Source organism: Tamandua tetradactyla, chromosome 23 (assembly GCF_023851605.1).
Source record: "Tamandua tetradactyla isolate mTamTet1 chromosome 23, mTamTet1.pri, whole genome shotgun sequence".
NCBI classification, from domain to species: Eukaryota; Metazoa; Chordata; class Mammalia; order Pilosa; family Myrmecophagidae; genus Tamandua; species Tamandua tetradactyla.
The window spans coordinates 15,605,574-15,615,536 of record NC_135349.1 but is presented as its reverse complement, the minus strand read 5'-3'; the positions used below and the strand labels follow the sequence as shown (position 1 = coordinate 15,615,536).

The following is a 9,963-nucleotide window of genomic DNA, read 5'->3' as shown; positions in this document are numbered from 1 at the left end:
AGCAAGGAAAACAGAGTCATATGACGTAAGCGCTTGTTCAGGGAAAATATGACCTTAAGTAGGTTGTAAATGGATTTGAAAAGGCTCCTTTGAGTTAGGCAGGCTTTTGTGAAAAGCCCTAACATTCGTTGCATAGTTGAAGGGTTTAGCTGTCTATAACAATATATGGGAACACAGCCTGAGTGGACTGTGTTCACTGATATTAAGTTTGCAAATAGTACATTTTTAAGAAGTATTAATGTATTATGTTACTTAATCTTTATCTATTTACATTTGTACAAAGTAAAGCTTTCATCTTACCCTTTTGCATATATGAACCATTAGCTCATGAAGCAATCTTTTTTTTTCTTTTTTTTTTTTTACATAACTATGTACACGGCCTTCCCTTCTCATCTGAAAGAGCTTTGCATGATGGAGTGTGTGGACTTGTGTTTTGTTTTGCTTTTCCCCAATCCTCATCAAATTGGTATGTGTTGTCATCTTCACTGTTTTGGTTCAAATCAAAGTGTTTTATACAAGAAACAAAAAAGAGGAGGAGACATGAGAACAGATGACTTGGCTAAAAGGTCTGAAAAATTTCAACATATAATATACAAAAACATTTCAAAATCTGCACTTGAGTCTATACATTTTTTTACAAGGGGAAGAGTTGGGGGCTTTTCCCCCCCAAAGGCCTGTGTCACTGATGCAAGAGTTCTCAGTCTCTTCCGCTACACGTCTTGCCTTGCGCTTGCGGATGCCTTCTTCTCCCTCTTGTGAGCTCCTATCCTCTCCTTATCGAGCTTCGATATCCTTCAGGGTGTGGGAAGGAGGCCTCTCCCTTATCTCTGCAGACAGAGGAGTAGTCCTTCTGGGGGAGACCGGGCGGCCCCCCAGCGTGGAAATGAGGGGGGGCGGCGCGCTCAGCGCTGCCGTGGGAGGGGTCTTGTTGAGGAGTCCGTTCTGGTGTCCCGAGGTGGGGCTGATTCTGGGATAGTGCATGCTGGGGAGCCCGGGGGCCATGAGGCTGGGGTGGGGCAGGTGTCCGTCGAGGGCGGCGGGGTGGACGGAGTGGAGCCGGCCGTGCTCGTAGTCCTCTCTGAGCATATGCAAGCGCTCCCGCTCGTCCAGGTGGCCCCCACGCTCGTGCTCCCGCCGCGGGTCCGCAGACAGAGGGTGGTGGTGGTGGTGGTGGTGGTGGTTGTAATCGTGAGGCTCCCGGTCCCTGAAGGAGCGATCGGCCTCGTACAGCCGGGGCGCCGACAGGCGGTGGAGGGGGTCGTTCCTCAGCAGAAAGTCCCTGCCCAGTGGGTCTCGCCGGTGGATGTCAAGTTCTCGGTAGGGATCCCTCAAGGGGTCCCGTATGGGGTCCCAGTGGAAAGAAGGGTAGGGGAACCGCTCTCCACCCGGGATGGGGCTGATGCCCATGAAAGGTGTCATCATGCGAGTCCTGTCCAGGCTGCCGATGCTGTTCATGGGGTGGATGCCGGTCACCCCCACCGGCATGGGCATCGAGGCCAAGGGCCCCGCGTGCATGCTGGACGAGGAGTTAGGGGGTGGGGGCTCCGAAGACCGGTGGGTCTGCGGGGCCTCTGGAGGCAGGTCATGGTCCTCCTTCCGCTCCTCCTTCACCTTGACCTCGGAGCTCTTCTTGGGGTTCTCGTAGGCCGGCTCGCTCTTGCGCTGCTCAGCCTCGCGGCTCGAGGTGCTGTTGGGCCTGGCGCTCTCCACGACGGGGGTGCGGACGTAGGGGGATGGCCCCCGGGCCAGCTGCTTGGCCTCGTCGCCCACGGCCCGCCCCTCGTGGCCGTGCCCGTCCTTCTCAGGCAGGTGGGCCTCCTTCGCCTTGTGCTCCTCGGCGGCCAGGTCCTTACGGGACTCCGAGTGGTCTCGCTCCCTCTCTTTGGATTTGTCTTTCTCGCGAGCCTCAGTGTTCAAATGACCCCTGATCTGTTCAGCAGAGCTGCGGTTATGTCCCAGGGTATTCACTGGGAGGATAGGTGCTGGTGAAGGATGGCTGGAGTGTCTTTTCTCAACGCTTTCCCTAAAGAAGGAAAAGGGAAACAAGGAAGCAAGTGAAATGGGTTTGTTGACCTGGCAAGGGGATGCCAATGAAATGGTGGTGTGAAAAGGACGGGCTTGGGTCTAATTCCCACCGCCGCTGAGGCCTTTGGACATGCCCTTTCTAGGGCAAAACTGGCCATCCTGGCCTTACTTACCTATATTTTGGAGGAAGCTTTATGGGGGTGAAGTACTAAGGAAGAGGGTGGGTGGGAGCGTCTGAGGGGAAACAATTGTTCTGCCTGTATTTAAGAGCCACACGCCCCAGTCAGGATCACAGAGGAAGGGGTGTGCAGAGAGCCGGACGGGAAACGGACCAACGCTAGCCACTGAGTCAAGGATGGAGTGATGCAGTCCGTGTGTCTAGATTCTCAACATTATTTCATTTGAGAGCCCAAAGACAAACAGGACTTTCCTTCCAAATGTGGCAACACAGGGCCAGTGGAAGAAAAAGTTCAAAGTAAATATTACAAGTGCCCTTTGCACTTGACACTCCGGTCAGATGACTAGTTTTAGAATAAAGAGCCATCTCCAAGACACGCCGTCCACTGGGGAGGTCTGAAAGGAAACCACAGTTTCAGGACTTCGGGTTACAAAAGGTACTTTTGCATCAGGAAAGGTAAGAAAGCCAAAACCTGATGAGAAGATGGAGGAAAAGCCAATAGGAAAAGCAGGTCCATAAACAGAAGATCTCATGGGGGAAACTGAGAACAATGTTGAAGAGCGTCTATGAACAAAAATGAGAAACGAGATATTGAGAGACCTGTCTTGGATGGGGGCTTAAAAGTACTAGGTGGGAAAAGCAAAGCAATAGAAGGGAAAAAAAGGCTCAACTTGGAGAGTTTAGAATAAGAATCAGGCAAGCACTGGGGCCAGCCCAAGACAGAGCTGATGTTGCCAGGGCCAGGTGGTGAGGCTGCCTGCAGTGAGACAACTGAGGGGTTCCCCACCCTCCCCCCTTAAATTTTGTTTCCAATCCACATGCAGAGGCTGAGAAGAAGCCCAGCTGCTCAAAAGGCAAGAACAGAAGGTGAGCGCATTTTATTTAAGTTTCCTGGCTTTAATCCAAGAGGCCATTTTGACTCCCCTTAGTGAAAAGTTTGGCTGTTTCCCTTCAGCAATAGAATGTCTCAAGAGAGAAGATGCTTGGGGGCCACCCACTGAGGTGCACCTCATCATGTCAAGTGAAACTTCAAAGCCAAATGTTGGAAATGGTTCTCCCGTTGGTTAAGAGATTTTTTTTTTATCATAATGCCTTCAAGGAAATTTGGTTTTTTGCTTTTATAAGAAAAAAAGCAGTTGGCAGGATGGACTATGATGAATATCTACTAATCAGCCACAGATACAGCCTGCAAAGGTGAGTTTCTTTACATTTCTAGGAGACACACACACACATGACATACACAAGAAAAATTAAAGAAGATTTGCAATCATAAGTACTAAAAGGAAATTGCTATTTGGTATTTTTCTATGAAGCATATCTTGTGCATTCCTTTCTTATTAGTTCTTTCAAAATGAAAATAGCCGAAAGAAAGAAAAATAAAAGTACCTTGTCAAAAATGCTTATGACATTCTTCAGAAAAAAATACTGAGACGTTTTTCTTGTCAAGGCTACTTCTTTCACAGGTATACGGAGATAAAAATGGTTAGTAATAATTATGCACTGGTTTAAAACCACAAAAACAACCACCACCAAAAAAACAACAAAACCCAAAACTATAACTGCTTATTGATATTTCTCTAAGTCTAGGTTAGTAAAATAATATTAGCCATCTGTAAGCCCCAGGATTTGAGTTTGAACAAAATTTGAGAAAAAATATGATGAGGCAATGCAAACATGACTTTCTAAAAGAAAACAAAAAGAGAGAAAGAAGAGAGAAAAACCTATGGATGGTTGAATGGACTGCACAAACTTGAAAGCAAATATGGTATTGATTCATGCTGTGTGTGTTTAGTCCGAAGCTCCAACTCACTAGCTTTGCAGAAAGATTTCTCTCTGGATACGCTACTGCTCACAGGAACTTTGGATGCTCTAATATACAGCTGCCTCTAAGTCAGGACCCTTTTGCTATGCTCTAGCTGTCATCTGTGGCCACGCTATCATACAGGGTCCTGGGGGTTCATCTGAGGGCTGCTGGGGCTGGAGCTCACTGGTGAAGGCGCTAAGACTCTGGGGTCAGTGCAAGCACGAGGCTGGGGCAGGGAGGGTGGGCAGCTGGTCACACCGGTACTTGGCACAGAGTGGGCTCCCCCATCGGGACTCGAGAGCGGTGTCTTTCCGTACCTTTCTTTGTCATCTTTACTAACAGATGAGTCTCGTTTATCTACATCTCTATCTCTGTCATGAGCTACAGCGGACGCGCTGCGCTCCAGCTCCCCTGGCTTCAGCCAGGGCGGAGGGGTCGGGAACGACGGAGGCGTTCGGTGCAGCCGGTTCCAGGGCTCGTGAGGGCTGCTAAAGTTCTGCACACTGGGGCCATCCTTGTGGCCGAACATTGAGTTGGGTGCTGAAATGGTGAAGTGGAGAACAAAAAGGTTTAAGAAAAATTATAGAATCTGCTGTAATGAAGGTACTTACCAAAAAACTTTTAACAGCATTCAGAGTTAAAATGAATACATATTATTGGGAGCTGGAAAAGGAAAGGAGATTAACAAATTCATTAGAGGAACTCTTGTCCTACTCTAGCAAGGTAGCTCACATAGCTTTCTTTTTTTGTCCCCCAATCCAAGGCAATGGGGGAAGGGGAAATAATGTAACGCGTCCGAACAGATCATTAAAGATGGCCTAATCCACACATCTGGGCATGCAGAAGTTCCAAGCATGCAGAAGGGTGTATTTTGATGGTGTAATTTGGATTAATTCAGAGTAGAATTCATGGGTATCTTCTCCCCAGACAATTCTGTTAATATGACTGCTACTCTTTCACAACTTTACCAAACGAAAATAAAGGGCAGAGATCAGACAGGCCCACTGACCTAAATAGTTGCATAAGGTCTCCACTTTATATTTTAAATAAATATTGTACCATAATGGCACATTAAGAGCTGCATTTTATGTCTTTTATACCAGAATATATGATACATAGCATGAAAGAAAATAAGTTGAACAATCAGTGACCAAAACAATGTTGAGAACACAAACAGTTGGTGTAAGTCTTTTCCAGTTTTAGATAAATTTTTTTTTTTTTTTAACAGGCAGGCACCAGAAACCGAACCCAGGTCTCCATCATGGCAGGCGAGAACTCTGCCTGCTGAGTCACCATGGTCTGCCCTAGATAAAAATTTTAGTACTAGAAAATTACACCAGCCTCATAGATTATGGAGAAAAAGTTCTTCTCCTTAGAATACAATAAAATTACAAAATGTTGCTAATTCTTGACTATCCTGAGCCTGGTATTTTTTTGTTTTCAATCCCACTAATGTCAAAGTCAAGGTGAAATTTAAAAATTGTCTTCACTTCTAATGAGTGCTATAGCCAAAGTCTTGGAGAGTAGAGATGGAATATGGATGAAACTATGAACAAAAATAAACTTTTTGGGGTTCAGCCAACCACATTACCATTCCTGACCCTTAGTAGCATATTAACGTGCGCTATACTTTATTAAAATCATTTAGTTGTAAATGCACACTTAAATCTAGCTCTGTTGTTTAGGCCAGCTTTTGCAATAATATAATCTACATTTGTTAGCTAAGAGCATAGTTTTCTCTGCTCATAGCCTAGAAAGGTCTGGGCCATACACAGATCAGAGGGGACAGACAATTCAAGGCAGGTTTTTAAAAAGCTGGAGGTACTTACTAACTGAAGGATTTCCAAGTCCACCGAAGGCATTGCCACCAACTGCTGCTAAGCCCGTGAACGTGGACGGCCGATTAAAAGGCTCTGTGAACAAGACGGGGAAGGGGGAGTGGTTACCAGAGTCTACAGAGCAAGGTACAGAAGAGCTTCCTGGCTACTGGGGAAGTCAGGGGATGATCTTCACCCTTTCTATATCCAGACTTGAACTTTCCCACTTTTCCCAATGCAGTTTTTATAAAAGGCTTCTAATGCATTTGGATTTAGGTAGAGAGTTATGACAATACTTATGAGGGTTATTTTTTCAGAACTGTGCATTTTGAACCACTCTTCTCTGGCCCACTGGGAAACAGAGATTAAGCTACACCTTCCTGCCCAGTATCTCCTCTCTCTAGGAATGTGCTCTGTAGGTAGTAAGAGGTCAGAAGACCACATCTTAAAACAAAGCTTTCGGGTGGGCCACGGTGGTTCAGCAGGCAGAGTTCTCACCTGCCATGCCAGAGGACCCGGGTTCGATTCCCGGTGCCTGCCCATGTAAAATAAATAAATAAATAAATAAAAACAAAGCTTTCCAGGAGGAAATTCTGAATGCACACATATGCCATAACCTGTCACTGAGCACACCGTTGCCTGTAACGGCTTGTATACTTAGCAGAAAATACCAAATAGACAAAGGTTTCAAAAAAGAGAGATAATAGCACAGTAAGAAGGAAATAAATTAATAGCACAGTGAAATGTGAAATAATAAAAACCATGGATAATGTCTCTCCATAACACTGTCTTAGCCTTCCACCTCCTAGAGGTAACCTTGGATAAGGGGCCAGGGAGAGGCTGTTGTAAACCTGGATTCCCTGAGGTGCCGATGCAGAGATTTCACCCACACACCATCAGGAACTTCATACAGAACCATTGCTGAGCACAGCCACTACTGAAAGAACCAGGCATAGAAAACGCTCACGTCCCTAAGTGGTAAGTGAAGTGGTTTGGACTGTCACCCGCTTGCCAGAAATGCAGCTGGAATGCAATAAGCAAAGGTTTTCCAAAATACCCACGTGCGTTATCATCATCAATGGACAACTCACCCAGGTGAGCAGCAGGGTTAAGAAAGTTGCTGTGATGAGGAGGGGGCCCAAAAGGGGTCCCAGTGGGGTGTGCAGCACCTATTAAGTCAAACAAACCAAGTCAGGTTTCACACGAAGCCAACTTCTGCAATGCAGCCAATTCCCGGGCGCTCAGGCCTCCACCCCCCGCCCCTCCCGGAAAGCGCATGTTAAAGGAAGGACATGGCTAAGGTCCCCCCGTTGCTGCAGGAACACAGACGGCAATGAAATGTTCATGTTAGGAAGCAGAAAATAAACCACCCCTTTCCCCTTTCCACGCTGAGCTGGTCATCATCAAAGAGACTTATTATTTTTATAAGATGACAGCACATGGAGATGACTGTCAGGAGAGGGCAGGGAAGTTTCTATAACCAAGTAAGTTTGGGGGAATACTGGGTCAGACGTGTCCAGCAGGGATCTTTACTGAAGGCTATGCTAGCAGGCCCATGCACTCTCCAGGAGGTTCTGGAACATTTGACCACAGAATACTTTCTTGACGGAGCATCTCATGGGACAAATCTCTCACTTGAAGAAACACAGGAGGGGATTGTCAGGAAGCTGCATATGTGGGGTCTTGCAGGAACCCTCCTCCTGAGAAAGTGGTAGCTCTTTTGGACCCACTCTGAAGGGCCTTATAAGCCACAGCCCCAAGAAACTCATCAATGGGGAGTTACTTTAGGTTGTGGGAGATGGAGTCCTTTGATTTCTCTCAATTTTCCCTGCCAGGAAAAGTTGACTCATATTTTTTTGCATACCAAAATCTTGTCATTGACTATATTAATTTTTACTCCACCTGCCAGAGAACATGGGTCTAATTTAGTGGTCATTTTTACTTTGTTTTTCTTATGCGTACATTTTCTCTTTCACTTCATATTTTGCCTTAAATGATAAGCATTTCTTTAAAATACCTCAAATCCCTTTCTTGATGGAAACTGGGAAAGGAAGGAAAGAGGGAAAACAAGCAAGCAAGAGGTGTGTGCGTATGTGCATGGGACTCAGGGAAGGATGCTATTTCTAAAAGCTTTGGGTATCAAGCTGATGTGGTAATATGAGGCTAACAGATGAGAAGCAGGCTCTCTGGGAAGCAGGCTTTGCTGTGGATGAGAAATTTGCAGAGGTCATCTAAAGAAATCTCTAGTTTACTTCAGGCATTAATGCCCAGTAGCAAGATGAAAGTGGTTGAATTTAACAAGTACGTGCAAATTACACATACCAGTCAAAAGTTTTCGCCAAATAACCATTTGGGGGCAAAATCCAACACTGCCTATGCTAAAAAAGATTATGTTCCAGAATAGCAGTATAAACAGAGCCTGAATTAATGAATTTACTAATAACATTCCTCAATCCCTTGCATTTTGGCTAAGGTTCTACAAACCAATATAAATTCCCTCAGGAAAACAGATTAAATGTAGGAGGGCTGTCCCTTTCTACATCCTATTAAAAATCAATTTATGTTTTGGATTGCTGTTCCCTGGTATGTCAGGGCCTGCTGTGTCTGGTTTGTGGAGGAAGCCACCAGCATAGGAGATCATTGTCACAGAGGCAGGGCATCTCAGAACTGGAAGACACTGCTTACCCACTAGTCAGCCCTAGATGGAGCCTTATTCTCCACAAGGGAAGTGCAAAAATGATACCCCATCTCCACAAAGCATATTCATTAAGCATTAGCATGTTGCTAGGTAAATAAAATTTTGTCTACACACCATCCGTGGAGTACAAGCTAATTATTGCTTCAATGAAGACTGGAGTTTTGCTCAGCCCAGGGCCCCCAGGGGAGACTTGCAGTTCCAGAATTATTGAAGCAAAAGAAGACAATTCATCGCTTGGCTCAAATAGAAGCCAGGGAGAAATCTCTCTATTTCTCTCCCAAAATTGCTCTTAGCGTGTTAGCCCTGCCTCAGAGCCTAGATGCCATGGTAACAGAGCCTTCAAATATGTCCCTGGACAGAACTGTCAGAGAAAAACCCGAGACCTTGGCAAATTTCATCTACCCTCAAGGGTGATTCACTTACTTTGGCAACGAAACCCATTATAATGATTATTTCTTGCAATGTGGGAGTTTTTTTTCTCCTGAATGAAAGAACCTTAAGTCCACCAAAAATGAGTCTTGGATAGATAATAAAAGCCTGGGAAGGCGACAGGCAAAATGGATGTGCGACTTGTTCCCTGAGGACTAGAAAGCAGGAGCCCCCTGAGTATTTCTGTCTAAAAGAATAAATTCTACTTAACCCAGCAGGTGTGAAGCTATGGGACTCCTTCCTTTGGAAATGCGAATGAGCTCAGTGCCACCATTCACACAGAGTCCCTGAGTGGAGCTCCATGCCAGGGCCTGTGCACCAAAAACAGCTTTAGGAAAGATGGAATGCCAAGGACCTTTGATACCAAGATGGTTTTTCTCTTCTACCAAACACTCCTTTATATCAACAGTCTTGCTTCTATGCACCCAGAGCAGAAATGGACCCTGCTACCTGATGTGGTGATTCTCCCAACTCCCTGCTTTGACAGGTCCAAGAAGTGGGAAGTGTATATTGTCAGGGCTTAAGAATCACTGATCTTGTGAACAGGCCTATGGGTGGTTTAAACCCTCTCCCTTAAGTTTCCTCTGCCACTATAACCAACCAGGCAATAATGGTAAGTTGTGTACCAGAGAAAACCAGCAACCAACTCGTCCACCCTCCTTTATCACAGACCCTACCACCAGCAGCTATCTTAATTCTCAGACTCTCAAACACAGCACAGCTGAACATCCTTGCGCACAATTCCTGAGAGCTCTGTGGGTACCAGCAGGAAGCTTTATGATCTTTCTTAATAGCATCTGACATGCTTGTGAGTTTTACTGGTTTCATATAGAAGCAGATCATGAGCCCAAGCAATGGAGTCCCCAAAAGGGAAATATGATCTTTTCTGTCTTTAATTAAAAGAGGGCATATTAATGAAGAAGGGTCCCTTTCCTCACACAGACTATGATGTTGTCTTGCAAGCTGGCATAAATTGCATTATTTAGGTCCTGGCTGAGGGGAGGCACAGAGT

At 45.7% G+C, this 9,963-nt stretch overlaps 1 protein-coding gene across 4 annotated transcripts in view; it reads right to left on the bottom strand.

The window, feature by feature from the left end:
- Positions 1-431: 431 nt before the first annotated feature.
- Positions 432-9,963, bottom strand: part of AUTS2 (activator of transcription and developmental regulator AUTS2) — a 1,196,629-nt gene continuing 1,187,097 nt past the window's right edge. For all 4 annotated transcript variants that reach the window (XM_077141005.1, XM_077141006.1, XM_077141007.1 and 1 more), the window contains 4 exons: positions 6,916-6,993; positions 5,837-5,920; positions 4,325-4,547; positions 432-2,023 (listed from right to left, as the gene is read on the bottom strand). In XM_077141005.1, the coding sequence (XP_076997120.1) occupies positions 775-2,023; positions 4,325-4,547; positions 5,837-5,920; positions 6,916-6,993 (1,634 nt within the window). In that variant the 3' untranslated portion in view covers positions 432-774. The remainder of the gene's footprint in view (positions 2,024-4,324; positions 4,548-5,836; positions 5,921-6,915; positions 6,994-9,963) is intronic.